This window comes from Eutrigla gurnardus, assembly GCF_963514095.1.
Source record: "Eutrigla gurnardus genome assembly, chromosome: 4".
Taxonomy (NCBI): Eukaryota; Metazoa; Chordata; class Actinopteri; order Perciformes; family Triglidae; genus Eutrigla; species Eutrigla gurnardus.
In genome coordinates, this window is record NC_139918.1 from 5,444,481 (window position 1) to 5,460,484 (window position 16,004).

The 16,004-nt window shown below is 43.9% G+C and overlaps 1 protein-coding gene across 1 annotated transcript in view; it reads left to right on the top strand.

Moving 5' to 3' along the window:
* LOC311011710 (cadherin-6-like) overlaps positions 1-16,004 on the top strand; it is a 74,902-nt gene that overhangs the window by 22,533 nt on the left and 36,365 nt on the right. The window contains exons 2-4 of the mRNA XM_084006824.1: positions 112-431; positions 14,028-14,322; positions 14,442-14,561. Of these exons, the coding sequence (XP_083862950.1) occupies positions 225-431; positions 14,028-14,322; positions 14,442-14,561 (622 nt within the window). The 5' untranslated portion in view covers positions 112-224. The remainder of the gene's footprint in view (positions 1-111; positions 432-14,027; positions 14,323-14,441; positions 14,562-16,004) is intronic.

The window sequence follows — 16,004 nt, forward strand, 5'->3', positions numbered from 1 at the left end:
GAGTGTTGGTGATGCAGACCTTGTAGCTGCAGTTGTGTCCGCTGTCGTTTAGCCATCACAAATAAACTGTATGGACCTCATTGTGTGCTCATTTCTGTTTCTCTTTTTCAGATCCGTCCCCAGTCCGAACCAGCCCGAAGGACTATGACTTCATGACTTCGAGGTGATCCAGCTGGGAAGATAAAACATTTGTGACCTGAACATCCTCCACCCTCTCTAGAGACATGAGGACTATCTCAGTGGCCGCTGTCTGGCTCTGTCTTGGCCTGTCCCTGGATGCCTTGTCTTTGAGTGGACGGAGAGAGGCGGCCGTTGGTGAGGCAGCGGTCCGAGGAGAGAAGCTGCTCCACAGAGTGAGACGAGGCTGGATGTGGAACCAATTCTTCCTGCAGGAGGAGTATACAGGCAGTGACTACCAGTACATTGGCAAGGTAAGAGCTGGGAGGGGGGGTCATCCTTTAACCTCACGGTCTCAGTCTTCTTCAATCCAGCATGATGTTCATTAAGTCAATTATGTTGCATTTAGAGTCCAACAGACCAGAAAGCAGGGCTGCACCCGGTCTGTGAAAGCAATGGAAATATATCGGCCTTCAACCCTTTGTTGAACAGAGAGCGCCATCTATTGGGCTCAGTAAATAAAGAAAATGCTTCACGAAGCTTCATTTGGACATCACTAGTGTGTAGTAGGGCTGTAACGATACACCAAACTCACGATTCGGTTTGTATCACGATTTTTGACCCACGGTTCGATACAAACCTCGATTTTTTTGTTAGTGGGGGGGTGTGATAAGAAGAGAGAGTTTTTTTTTTTTAATTAAACATTTTATTTATGTAACATTTCAATAACTTGGAACACTAGAAGAATAGAACAGTTGAAAATCTTTCTAAAGATTAAGAACAATATTATCGTCTGGTTATAAATATAAAATATAACATACAAATAAAATACTATAAAAATAGAACATTTTAAAATATTTCTAAACTGGACAGATTTGAACACTTAAGGTTAAGAACAGTATTATGGTCTCAAGTAAGGTCTCAATAACATGAGCAAAGAAACTTGAACCCATCATTTTCCACCACCGAAGAGGAGCGCATGTCCAGAGCCATGAATGTTGCAACTGCCCGTGTAATCTTTTGAGCCCTGATTGACAGGCGCTCTCCTTCAAACAATCACGTGCACACTTCATGGCTGCACCTGATTGGACGATCACTTTCACAGCTGTCCTCTCTGCTCCGGAGTTCACGCAGACCAACATGGCGGCTCGTTTGGAAACTTTCTCTTATTTTACGAAAATAGTTCACCGAAAGGTGTTTCTGAAAACATTTTAAGCGAGAAATAAGCTATGCAGTTGCTGAATCTGTCTTTATTTTAGATCGACAACATTCAGTTTAGAAGAGTTACGCGAGCGTTCCCGAGGCGGCGAGTCGAGCCCGGCGCCTCTGATTAGCATAAAGTAGATTCGCCAACTCGCGCGCCGTCTCTCGACATTCGCCGCGACGCTACCAGAATGCATTGCACGGCTTTTCACATAGACAATGAATGGGACGCGGGGAAACACCGCTGCCTGTGGACACGCACCTTGATAGCTGGAAGTTGTGTTGTGATTCTGCCTTCTCACCGCGAGACAGGTTCGTGGATCAGAGTGTCGCGATTTCAGTTTCGATACGTGTGTCGTTACAGCCCTAGTGTGTAGCAAACCCACAGCATGCAGACATGAATCACCACGGTCTGAGCCAATCAGAGGCCGAGTAGGGGCGGGCCTAGGTCTCTGATTGGCCCTGACCCCTGTCTCTTCTTCGCTGAATGTTTGTGAGGAAAAGTAATCTGGCAGAGTGACTTGAGCGTCAAAAATGTTGATCTTTTTTTTCGTACAGAAAGTTTCTGTGCTCGTAACACCTGTCTCTCCTCACACCGTAAGATGCCGGTCCTGTCTCACTGTCTCCCCTCACATCGTAAGATAGCGGTCCTGTCTCACTGTCTCTCCTCACACCGTAAGATGCCGGTCCTGTCTCACTGTCTCCCCTCACATCGTAAGATAGCGGTCCTGTCTCACTGTCTCCCCTCACATCGTAAGATAGCGGTCCTGTCTCACTGTCTCCCCTCACATCGTAAGATAGCGGTCCTGTCTCACTGTCTCCCCTCACATCGTAAGATAGCGGTCCTGTCTCACTGTCTCCCCTCACATCGTAAGATACCGGTCCTGTCTCACTGTCTCCCCTCACATCGTAAGATAGCGGTCCTGTCTCACTGTCTCCCCTTGCACCATAAGATACTGGTCCTGTCTCACACGTCTCCGTCCGAGCCGGTGTCGCGAACCGGGCGGTCCGGTCGGGCGTAGTTTTTAACAACCAGTTGTTTGATCCGTTCCCCAGTTCGCGGCGGGAGGCCGACATTGTGCAGTACAGCCAGAGCCAGGCTGGAAACGCTGCCTTTACTGTCGGAGCGTCGTTGTTCAGAATCGTTAAAAAAGCACCAGCAACACAACCGGTGTGTGTTCTGTTCTCCTTTTTTCAATATAAAAAGAGCATATTATTTTCAAATAAAAGGGTGAATTTACTTGCCATTAATCGTTTGCTTATTTTATATCCACAATTATTTTACCCCTGCTGAAACCCTTACAAGAAATACTTCTAGGAATCTTCACCTGCACTGTCCGGTATCCATTCAGGGATTTTCTTCACAGTAACACTGGTTGAATATTTGGCAAATAAAAAAAGTTTGAGTATCGAAATCAATTCATTAAATCGTATCGAATCATTCTAGAAAGCCAAATATCGTCCTGGAATCGTATCAGAACCATAGAAAATGATACTTATCACAGTTTTAAAAACGTATCGTTACACCCCTCGTATATTTGTTTGTTAGACTAATAGTCTACAATCTAATCACACGGGAAATTTGTATTTCTCCTAAACATGGTGTTTCATGAGCCAATCAGTTCTGAGACGAGGCAACAGCCAGGCATTTCCCATCATGCCCTGGGCCGCCTTGATCTTGTGAGGCTATCGTTGTGCACATGTGTGGTAGATGTCAGAAAAGTGGGGATCAAGTTGGACACATCTACCCAGCATGCATCATGCAGCGATTGGCGATTCTGTGCAGGCTTTAGAGGTTCAGTATGTTCCCCAAGGAAACGCCACTTTCAGAAAAGGCAAATACAACAGATTCATACTGGTGTAATTTGCATGTGATGATCAGAAAGTGGGTGTGTCTGTAAAGGGGAGACTCGTGGGTTGCCAATATAACCATTTTCATTCCCATATCTGGAGAGGAGAGGTCAACATTTATCTAACTGAAGCGTTATTTTACCTCCTTCACCATAAAACTAACACAACTTGTTTGGTATCAACGGATTATTCAGCCTTTCTGGTTTCCTATCTTCTCTTACTGTATCTTTAAAACCGAGCCCTCCGACAGACAGTGTGCTGGCCTAGATTTTTGATAGGTTAAAAAATGTTTTTTTATATGCTCATAAGTCACGAAGAATATTCTGCTGCAGAGTAGCACGTCTCCTCAGTGCCATCTTTTACTTGGCAGATTATAAATGAGGATGTTGTGCTTTCTGAGGCCGTGTCGTTATGTTGATTAATGTAGAAGTGACTGGCATCGATCAACACACGAAAGTAAACTCAGTAAAAACAGCGTGTCTCATACAAATCCTGTTTCAAAAAGCCTCTTTTCTCCGGCCCTGAGTGAAGCTCTATATGAAACACGCTGCTCGATGATGAATGGATACTAATTGGGTGTGTACAGATGGTCACTGGCTGCTGTGTTTAATGTGCGGAGGAGCTTCTGTTAGTGAAGTCAGCTCTCCGAGCAGCATGAGGCCAGTTTGATCAGCAGCCAGAAGTTGTGCTGCTCTGCGTGAAGCCACAACACCAAGCAGGAGCTCGCCACGATGGAGGCGAATACAGAGGGGAGCCAGGTGGAGTCACGAGGCTCTCCTCTCCGCTGCAGGGCTCCGTGCTTCAGATGTGTGACAACGTTATGGTCCAGAGACAGGTGAGGAGAAAGAATAGGAATGTTAATAAAGATGATCTTCATATTGATACACGGCCGTGATGATGACATCATCCTGAATTCTGCTCCCTGCAGCTCATTTCAGCTCAGTTTTCTCCTGTTTATCACTCACGATGATAAATCAATGATGGAGTGCATAACCATGAATTATTAACATTCTCAGTAGCCTATTTAATAATGATAAACACCACTGATGATTATTAGCCACATTATCATGTTAGCATAAGTAGCATATAAACCGTTTAGCTAGTAACAACTTAATGAAGAGATACTGGGTTGTTCTTTTGTGGAGATACTGGTGGTGGTGGGAATCGTCAGTCACCTCATGATTCCGATTCAGAGAGACACTGATCTGTTGGAACTCATACTGTCTTTGGAAAACTTCTTCACGACAAGTGGGTCAACTAAAAAGAGAGACACTCATAAGAAGGGAGGAAAGGTCATTGCTAAAGCTAACATCTCACTCACTCACCAAGATAGAGAGCATGCTGACCACGAATATGCAGCACGAGAGGCGAGCTTAGCTGATGCAGAGGAGTATAATGCTGAATGAGAAGATTTCATAGTGGAACGAGTGACGACCAACATCAGCAAGATGCTGGACAGTAACATAGCTGTCATACTCAAGCCGGTCAACGAGCTATCAGAGAAATTCGACACTTTATTGGAGGGAATGGACACTGTGGGTCTCGGATTTGGAGGATGCATCGGCAGCTACTGTGCCGCGTCTCGGCTCTCTGGAAGAAGAGCACTGTCGTGTCTCGATAACCACGGTAACCAAAGTCAAAGGTAGAATGTGAGAATTGTTGGTCTGAAGAAGGACATGGAGGGCAGAGAACCGGTGGCTTCTTCTGGACATACAAGGAGACCGGGTCAGGATCGAGAGAGCTCACCGCACCGGACCGCCACGGAGATTCATTGGTAATGAGGTTCCAAGGGCTGTCTTAGTGAGGCAGCACAACTATACCGACAAGCAGAAGATCCTGTATGGGACAAGAAACAAGAGCAGGATAAAAGTGGAGGGCCAAGACGTGTCCTTCCAGAACTTCTCTGTGATGAAAAGACGGAAGGAGGCTGGTATAAGGTACTCCTTCGTGTACCCTGCCATCATCAGAATCTCTCATCCTGACAGGTTGACGTCATCACTCTCACACATGGAAGAGATTAACGACTATATTAAAAAGCTGCCAGTGCCACACTGAACCAGACTAGCGCGGCTGGTGGGTCAGGTGCAGACACACCGTCGGACAATTTGATACAGCTATGTTTGCTGAGTTATCGAGGCAGGGGTAAGTCCTTGTTATATGACTGACACTCTAAGGATGGGACAATTATATCAGGTAAATAAAACATCCCAGGAACATCTGATGCAGGTTGAGTGTTTCCTAGACATAACTTGTCAGTAAAGTTTCAGTCATGTTCTTTGTGTTGTTCTCTATTGCCGCAGCTGATCAGTCATTTCCACACAATGTTGAATGTAAACACTGCATGAATTTTACATTTGCAAGTTGGGCAGTCTGTTGTATTAATAATCTGTTATAGTCTTTCCTGCATCGTGATACATCATGGAATGGATTCTTTCTCCCACCTCTAGTAGATACTGGGTTGTTCTTTGGTGGAGATTCTGTTTGCAGCCTTCAGACAGGTGACTTGTTTGAAATGTAGACAGAAAGGAGAAGGAATGTTTATAACAGAAGAAAGACTGATTATTAATGATTAATAAAAAGAAAGACAACATAACATATTAACATATTAAGCTGTTTGTATGATTTTTGATTTGCCATCATAATGTGCACTTAGTAAAAAAATAATTGCAACAGGGGGGTCCCCTACCAGAGGCCCATGCTATATGGGGCTTCTTGGCATGGCAAAGTTTGACATCACCATGACTACGCATACTTCTTATACCGTCTGTGGTAAGGATGGATTTTGGTGTTATATAGTCACACCTAAGACACCATCACTACTGTGTGTGTGTGTTTTATCTTAACAAGTCCAGTAGTAAAAGGCCTGTAACCCTGTTTCTCTGAATCTTTGGCCCACTGCTGCAGCAGATTTCAACCCAAGTTAGAAACAGCAGCAGCAGAACAAGTCTTGCTGTGGGACATCGTCGTCAGCAGGAAGCCGAGTGTCTGGTGCATACGTGGTCTCAGAGACACTGATCTGGGACACATAAGGACAACACACTCTGCTCTGGAAATGTGCAGTGGTGAAATGTCCTCCGGCTTCGTCAGCTCCTGTTAGGTGGAAACATGGAGGTGTTTCAGCCCCGCAGACTGACAGATCAAATCAGACTGAACACTGCTGGAGAGATCAAAAGGAAGGGAGGGGGGTCAGACAGGGAGAGAGGGAAAGACGAGCATGGAGGGATGGAGGGAGGGATGGAAATGAGACAAGAAAAGAAGAAAGCATAGATGGACAAATAGAATATAGACAGAATATTTGTTAAAAGAGTAGGACTGTAAGAGCTGTCAATGTTCCTCTATAATACTATTCAAATTTAATTCCATATTTTTTCAATATTCAAATTATATTAGAATATATAATTCTCAAATTCAGCCTGTTATTAATATTAACTGCACTACACAGGCTTTTACGTTGCCAATGCCATCATCGGCAATGTGGTTGTTTTACTTCCTGTCCACTAGAGGGCGTTCCAAAACATTACCAATAAATATTAGTGATGTCCAAATGAAGCTTCGTGAAGCATTTTCTTTATTTTCTGAGCCCAATAGATGGCGCTCTCTGTTCAACAAAGGGTTGAAAGCAATGGAAATATATCAGCCTTCAACCCTTTGTTGAACAGAGAGCGCCATCTATTGGGCTCAGAAAATAAAGAAAATGCTTCACGAAGCTTCATTTGGACATCACTAATAAATATGTTGAATTACCAACAGCTGACATCTTTCTAAGTAAAAATGAAAAAAGTAAAACAACCACATTGCCGTTCTCCTGGGGACGCTATGTCCCAGTTGCCATGGCTACGCCCTCCTCGTCTCCCCGTCAGCTCTACTTTCACTCTCTCACGTACATCCTGGTGTTGGTCTCGTTCTAGATGAATCAGCCGATGGAGACGCAGGTCGATCTAGCTACCAGTAAGCAGCATGAATGCATCTTCTTTGTCATGACGTCATCGCTTCTAGAGGTCCGTCACTTTGCTTCATTTCACCGAGTGCTGCCGTCGGTTGTCTCCGCGTGTGCGCTGCTGTCGGCTATTTCTGATAGTGAGATTGTGATTGAGAAAACTTTATTGTTCACCAGACTTCATGTGTCTAAAGCATCCATCTATGCGGGTAAGCCAAGGCGAAGAGGGAGAGATTTGCAGACCTTAGAAAACAAGGTTCTAAAAAAAAGAAAATTGAATTATATTTGAATTATGTTAATTCCAACAGCCCTATAGGACAGACAAGAGAACCACATAAAAAAGACAAGGAGGTGAGCAGCAGCAGAGAGGTAAAAGGTAAAGTACTTTTATTCACAGCTGAATAAATATTTAGTACAAGTAGACACTTAAATATACAAGATTTGATGAAATGACAGTCAATACTGATCTTTTTTGATGTTTCAGTGTAGGGCCACTGAGATGGACTGATATTGATAACAGTGATATTTAAAAAACATATTGATGTCGTGTTAAAAATAATCCAGTGCCTCTTAAAGGAAGAGTTCACAAAATCAAAAATACACATTTTCGGATATGAATGAGAGAGATGACATGGATTCCTTATAGTTCCGTATCACTGTCAGTGTGTAAGTAGCTGTAGGCCTACATCAGCTATAGACTTAGGAAAGTGTGTACGGTGGTGTTTCAACGCGCATATAACGTATGACTGTCTAATATTAGGACACATTTTTTATTTATTTATTTTTTAAACCCGGGACCACCGCGTTGAGGACGTTAAGCCTCTGTACATGAGCTGGCTGCCCTAACCACTGGGCCACTGGCCGCTTTGGTATTGGGGGGGGGGCCCGCCCCCCCAGAAAATGGGTAAACAGACTGAATCCCATCTTAATGTTCGGAATCCAATTCAATCTTCATCTATAAATTGATGTCCCAACAAGTCTGACATGTTTAAACAAGACTTTGCTGACCTGTTGAACACAGTTGGCTCTCTGGATGCAGGTCAGGTTGCTGGCTCTGAACACATGTTGATGTCCACTCAGTGCACTTTATTGAGTCCAGTCCAGGCCCGCTCGTCGACTAGGATGTCGGGGATGATTGTATTGATGGCTGAGCTGTAGTCAATGAAGAGCTTCCTCACAGAACTTCCTGGTGTTCCAGTGAAGAGCTGTGCCAATGGCAGCCCGGGGCTAATTCAGGTTCAGTATCTTGTCCAAGTACACTTGCAGACTGAAGGAGCCTGGATTCAAACTGCCGATTGGAGGATGACTCGCTCTACCGCCATTAGCCGTAGCTCAGCTAATGAAGCGTCTGGGATCAGCGGGTGTAACCAGGTTTCTGTGAATCTCGGCACACAGCGATTGCAGATGAGGGTGTTTTGCAGACACCTGTAGCTCCAGATCGTGTACTTTATCATGGACAAACATCTGGTGTTGGTGAGGAAGATGCTCGCTTAGTCGCAGCAGTGATTTTGCATTGTAGGTCAATGTTTACGAGGTCTATATGGCTGAAGCGCGTTAAGTCCTGACACACACTACCCATACAAGATCACAAGCATAATACACTGGCCGTGTCCGTGGAAACCACCCTCGTTCCTGAATCTTGTCTTTGTGTTTCAGTCAGTGACACAGTTCCTCCTGTGCACCAGGACCAGGCAGACGGAGGGTGACCAAGCCATCCACCGCTCACTCTCACATTCTGTGTGTGTGTGTGTGTGTGTGTGTGTGTGTGTGTGTATGTGGTTGAGTGGGGAGTTGTCAGCAGTGAGCCAGGAAGACCCCGAGAGGAAAGAAATAGCTTTTTGCTTTGAAATTTGTTGGAAGTGTGTCCAGTATTTGTTTGACTCATCTGATCTCTTGTGGGGACGAAACAGCTGACAGATCATACATGTCTCCAGACTCAGCCTGCTCCTCTTATCACTATGTTTCCGATCAACTAAAATGCACTGAAATCTCCCATGGATTACATTTGCTCTTGACGTATCACAGATTAGTTTCAAAGAAGTCCACATATGGAGGAGGTCTGGGGTTTTGGATGGGTCAAAAAATTCAGGAGACATATGTTGGTGTCCAGTTACAACCAAGTTACCAACTGACTCAACACTGATGATCTGGATTTACCAATCTCCTGGACACTCTGAAAACTCCCACTGTCTCTTCAACCCACTGTGACCCCTGGTACACACCTGCCCTATGCCAACTAAAAATAAGACGTCGCCTGGAAGGTCTCTGCGAGAAAACCGGACTAACTGTTCACCAGGACATGTATCACAACCACTTTCTGCACTATAAGGACACTCTCTCCACAGCTAAATCCATCTACTACACTAATTTAATCTCATCTGGCGAAGGGAACACCCAAGCCCTGTTTTCTACGATCAACATGACCTCACTGCCGGGAGTAGTACACAAACAGGAATATAATCAGACCCAGCAGCTTTACTCGTTTTCACTCTCATCAGGGTTCTTCTCACATCCTCATAAAGGTCAAAAAGGTGTTCAGCTCATCTGGCAGCGTGGCCTCTCTCTCACACTCTTGCTCAATCTCACCTTGGGCATGCTTTATTCTTACTTGTCACCTGACTAAAAGGCAGCTTTTCTCTCTCCAGATAGGCTCTTACCTCTCCATTCACCCAGGCATTCTGCTTGGGGAATTATCTTTGTGATCACCACGTTATCATCACATTTGTTGTTGTTGTTGTATATTCCTCAAGACTGATGTGGTTCTCCTGGGTGGCAACATCCCTAGACACTGTTGAGCAGCTGTGGCTTCATCTGTCCACTTATCTGATGGTCTGGCCCATTGAAACAGCTGGAACTAAGTATGCAGCAGATTGTCCCAAGTAGGGAAAGGGGAGGGCTCTGTAGCTGCCAGGAATATTTGTGTAACATCCTGGTGGAATTTAGGTTATATATAGTTTAGAGTATGTTTGTATGATTAAAATCCCCAAATATAATCAAAGCACTATTCCATTCTTTATTCATGTGTCTGCTTATGATCTCATACAGTTCCGGTAATGCCTTTGTGAGTTTGCATCGGGAGGAATGTAAACGGCAGTGGCGAATTTGTCCATCTTTGTCCATCAACTATATTTGATCCCCAAGCATCATTGAAGCAAACACAGTGTCTTCTTGCCAAAGTTGATGTGGTATACAGTCCACCCATCATAGCTTGACCCTGGATGTCATAATGAAACCAGGTTTTTGTAAAGATGTGGGCACAACAATCTCTGATTTCCTGTTGCTGGGTTAGCCTGAGTCTTATTCCATCCCTCTTATTATCCAGCGATGGGGGAAGAGCTCTTAAACCAGCTCACTTCCCTCTTTTGTCTTTGGCCTTCTTTTGGCTAAACAGGTCTTAGTGGTTGGATGATTTTGTGGGTGGTGATCATCTCAAGATCTAATAGCATAGTTTATGGGAGCTACTGGCTCCAGCATCTGCATGTGCTGCTGTTGCCATGGTTTATTTGTTTATTTGTTATTTAATGAAAATGCAATTTGTATCTACTTTATGTAGATAAAATAATTAAAAAGTAATAAAAGTAAAAGTAGTTTTTGATGACATTGGTTTCAGGACGGTTGAAAGAATGTTTTGGGGTCTGGAGACTTGTTGCCAATTATAGTTAACAAGAAAATCAATCCGTGCATCTCCCAAAGTAAACTATCACCAGACACGTGTGTTTGATTCCATTCTTTTATGTTGTTGTTTTATTTACCTTGCTAGAGTACGTTTTATACTGTATGTCTATGCGGATGTGTATTTGTATTGTGTATTATGGTTTATCTGTATTTTTCATAGTGGTTTTGTGTAACACAAGCCACACCAGATTCCAATCAATGTTTCATTGAACTGGTAATACATTTTCAAATGGAATTGAATAGAAAACCTAATAAAAACCACTATCCAGCAAGGTGAAGTTGGTCAGATCACGTATGAGGACTGGAACATGCCGTCCTCCTGAAGAGTGCTCTATTTAGCCACCTTTCACTTGGTCTCTGCATTGTAATAATATTAGCAACTTGAGCAGAACAGGACTTCTTTGAAAACAAATATTAAGTTGAAAGGAAAATCCTCGCAATGACAACCCACCGAGTATGATTTCTTTTTAGAGAGGAAGAAGAAAAGGCTGCATGTCAGCAGTCTCCTTTTTCATCAGGCTGATTTGTTGGGCAGAAAGGTGACTTCTGAAGGTTGAGAAGCTGACCCAGTCAATGAGATATTGGTTATGACAAGAGCCCATGCTGTGGGTTTCTCTGTTTAAAAAACTGCACAATCCTTCACACGTAAAATCAAAGTCATTCCCACACAAATGCTACAGCTACTACTGGAGGGTCGATGGATCTACAGGATGGTCTCCAGAATGATGGAGACTGTTACTGAAGTCCGGTGGAGCAGATATGTCCTCTTATAGTCCCCTATTATTGTGATTATCAACAATAGACCGATACTTTCATTATGTGTTGCTGATGGCGGTCCCTGTGGACTAAAGCGGTAGTAGTTCAGAGCACCAGACTCTCATTTTACTGCAGCCAGGTCTGACCTTTACAGGTGAACTTAATTTGACCTTCTCTAAACTTTTGAATGCACATGTCCAACTGAACGTCAGAATTCACAACAGGTTTTTGATCCATGAATCGACCAATCAATGTCCTGGTTCAATCAGAATTTGTATTTAAACAGTCTTCTTCATCATGCTGTTCATATTTTGACATCATGAGACCAAGATGACACCTTGCAAATGATCAACAGTACCTCACCATTGTGAGGCTTCAAACAGGAACAAAGGGAAGTGGCCACTGAGCTTAGAGTGTCACAGAGTGTCAGAGCAGTGGACGTCCTTCGGCCACATGACATGTTATTGTTTGTTGTGGCATACCCACCACTATTGCTGGCTTTTGTTTCAATAAATAGTTTGAGATGAGATAATCACCATTGCATGCTTCTACTTAAATGCCCTTAAAGGAGTCATAACCTGGTTTTATACGTATCCAGCCCCCCTTGGATCGCTTTGGATCAATTCGTAAAACTTATTAGAAAAAAAAAAAAAAATTTAATCAAACATTGAGCTTGTTCTGACCCTTTTTCGTACCGCGATTTTATCACGCGAGATTACGCGCGAGGTTTTGACTGGTCCGGATGTGCATTGTATAATATGTAATGAGGCGCGCGTTGATTCGCCGCAGGAAGGACAGAGCCGGGGGGGCTTGCCTGCATGCAGACTCCAAAACATAAACAGCCCCCTGTCATGGCGCACACACTAAATGACGAACCTTACGGAATTCAGGCGATTTCAGGTAGCGGACGGGGCGGGGTTGGGTGGTGAAAGAGGGGTGGGCTTATGCAAGTAGCCTCCACGGTGACGTCACCGTAGGCGCAGAATCAAAATCTCGTGCTTTAGGAATGCACACCCTTGTGTGCTATTCCTGTTCGGAAAAAGAGCAGAAGCGAAAAAACGGCGCCACTTTCAAACTCCAGCCTTTCAGGCAAGTTTCAACTGAGGTCAAACACAGATATGCATGTTTTAACAAGAGAAATTGCGATTTCCTGGTGATGACTCCTTTAACTCTTTACATTTTCCATAAATTTCACCCGAAAGCCAAACCCTAACTTTGTGTGTGTATGTATATATATATATATATATATATACACATACACACATGCACATATATACACACAGAAGCACACAGAGCGAGGTAGCACGGATGATGCACAGTACAGATCCTATCCATCACACAGAATATATCGGCCATAATGAAAGGCTTCAGCCCAACACCTGGCCTGGAGGAGTGAAGGAGGGATGAAAGGTGAACAGCCAGCCACTAGAGGATGAGATACAGACAAAGGCAAGAGAGCCAGCTGGGTTACTGCTGCAGGTATCAAAGTCAGAGAAGCCGATCTCACAGCAGATCTCATAGATGTTTACTCCTTCAGGCTTTCTGCTGCTCTCTCTTCATGTGCAGCCTTCAAATAAGTGTTTGTGTTATTCTAAGTCTGTAGCTGACTCCTGGTCATTCTTTAGTTTCCTTCTGTCAGTTATAAACCTGTCATCGAGGACCACTGGCCTGTCCATCTTCTTTGACCTCCATCCATGGGCCATCAGCAAGCTCTTTCCATACAGAGACAAAGTCTGGTCCGAAGGTTCTGTCTGTCAACAAGCCTGTTAACAAATGGGGACGGCCAAAGGTGGTGCTGGGTGAGGAGCTGATGGTCAGCAGCTGGTGGATGGGGTCATGGTGGTCTGGAGATGGTGGATGGGGTCATGTTGGTTGGAGTTGATGGATGGGGTCATGTTGGTTGGAGTTGGTGGATGGGGTCATGGTGGTCTGGAGATGGTGGATGGGGTCATGTTGGTTGGAGTTGGTGGATGGGGTCATGGTGGTCTGGAGATGGTGGATGGGGTCATGTTGGTTGGAGTTGATGGATGGGGTCATGGTGGTCTGGAGATGGTGGATGGGGTCATGTTGGTTGGAGTTGATGGATGGGGTCATGTTGGTTGGAGTTGATGGATGGGGTCATGTTGGTTGGAGTTGGTGGATGGGGTCATGTTGGTTGGAGTTGGTGGATGGGGTCATGTTGGTTGGAGTTGATGGATGGGGTCATGTTGGTTGGAGTTGGTGGATGGGGTCATGTTGGTTGGAGTTGGTGGATGGGGTCATGTTGGTTGGAGTTGATGGATGGGGTCATGTTGGTTGGAGTTGGTGGATGGGGTCATGTTGGTTGGAGTTGGTGGATGGGGTCATGTTGGTTGGAGTTGGTGGATCATGGGGTCAAATTAAGTTTAAATTGTGACTTTATTCTCAAAATGTCCTTTCCCAAACTTGGTCCTTATGCTCACACAGCCTGAACTTGTTAAAGCTCCTCTCTGTCTGTGTCCCGCTGCAGCTCCAGTCGGACCAGGACTACGGGAATGGCATAGTCAAGTATGTCCTGTCTGGTGAGGGAGCAGGCACCGTCTTTGTCATCGATGAGAATAACGGTGACCTGCACGCCACTCGCCGGCTGGACCGTGAGGAGAAGGCTTTCTACGTCCTCAAAGCCACTGTGGTCAATAAACAGAATGGTCATAAGCTGGAGCCAGAGACCGAGTTCACCGTCAAACTCCACGACATCAACGACAACGAACCTCAGTTCAACAAAGAGGTTTACACCGGTAGCGTGCCGGAGGGATCCCTCATCGGTACGGTTTTCATTGTTCTTTCTAAATGCTGAATCATAGCAACAATAACTGATCCTGAACTTGTACAGGAAATTCACTGATGCAGATCTTGTGACGTGATGTCAATGTGTGTCTCTCAGGTACATCAGTGATTCAGGTGACGGCTACAGATGCTGATGATAGTATGTATGGAAGCAGTGCTAAACTGGTCTACAGCATAAGCCAGGGACACCCATACTTCTCTGTGGACCCAAACACAGGTATGTCTATGTGTTGTAGAAAGAAAATCAAAGGTAGCACATATCTACAAGGAAACGTAGTAGCCCAGAATGATGCAGAGGGTCACACACTTCGGAACACACATCCAAACACACCAAGGAACCAACCTTCAGGGGAGGCTCTCTAATGCAAACCATCAACAAAACACAATGCAATGTTATTAGTTGAAGGTTCAATCAGTTCACAAGCAAAGGCATCTCTTCGTCCAGCTGTTTTGGTACTTACTGTAGATTGTGGTAGCCTTGTTCTAGAGAGAACCAGGTATAATATTTGTTTATATTCCCCTTATTTTATATATACATCATCAAATACTGTTTGCATTAAAAAAATATTTTAGTTTAAAAATGTCGGCGAAAAAAATGAAATCATAACTGCATCACAACAATATTTCTGTGGTCAGCATGACATTTCTTTTCAACTTACAGTGGCTGTCAGTGTATGGCATGATGCCTTTCTTAAAGGTATTACAGGCGAAGTTATAATTTTGAAAAAAAAACTGAGATATTTGAGTTTGAACGCATCAGCGTACCGGAAAGATCCTGCCCGCTTCGTTCAGACCTCGGTTAAAAGCTGCACCCCCCCTAGAACGCGTGAACGCACATTGCCCTTACTACAACACTAAAGATCGCTCGGACAAGGAGCACAACATCGCTTGCTGACATTCACAAGTAAGAACATTATCATGATGAACAAACAACAACTAGCATGGCTGTTGTTGCTAGGCATATATGGCAAGCTTGCATGTTAGTATTAGGCAATGTTATTGAAAAGGGAGTTCCAATGAAACAACTTATTGCTGGCTAGTTAGCAACAGCTGGCGATGCTAACGGCTAAATTAGGCAATGCTAAAATAGCAAAAAGGTTAGCAACACTACACAGCTAACGTTTGTTTTTAGTTTTATTGATAAACTGCAGCACATTTCAGCCATATCGTCTGCAACAGCTGCAGAACCTTCCTGGTTTCTGTTGATATGCTGGTCAGTGGTTCTCTGTGTAGTCTACCTGAGATGTACAGTGAATAAAAGGCCTCGTTGAGGACAATAAAGCTCTGTTCGTCTGTATCGTCTTATCTTAAGTCTGTTACTTTACAGGATAGAATTCCAGGACTGAGCTGAACTTGACATCTCATGGAGGTGACAAAATGTTACATCTTTTCATTTCATAGCATAGTTGTAGTGAGTAGGCATTTTATTTTTCAAAGCTGCGAAGAGTTCTGTTAATGCTAATAAAAATACACATTTTTAAACCAAATTCTTATTAAGTTTTGATTTGGAAGGGCAACAAAATTGACCTGTTATTGTTAAAATATGAGACACAAATTTAAAGGGCCAACATTTTAATAAAAAACATTTTTGAAAATAAAGATGATTATAATAATACATGTTTACACATATTGTATCAGTATATATGATAAAAATTACATT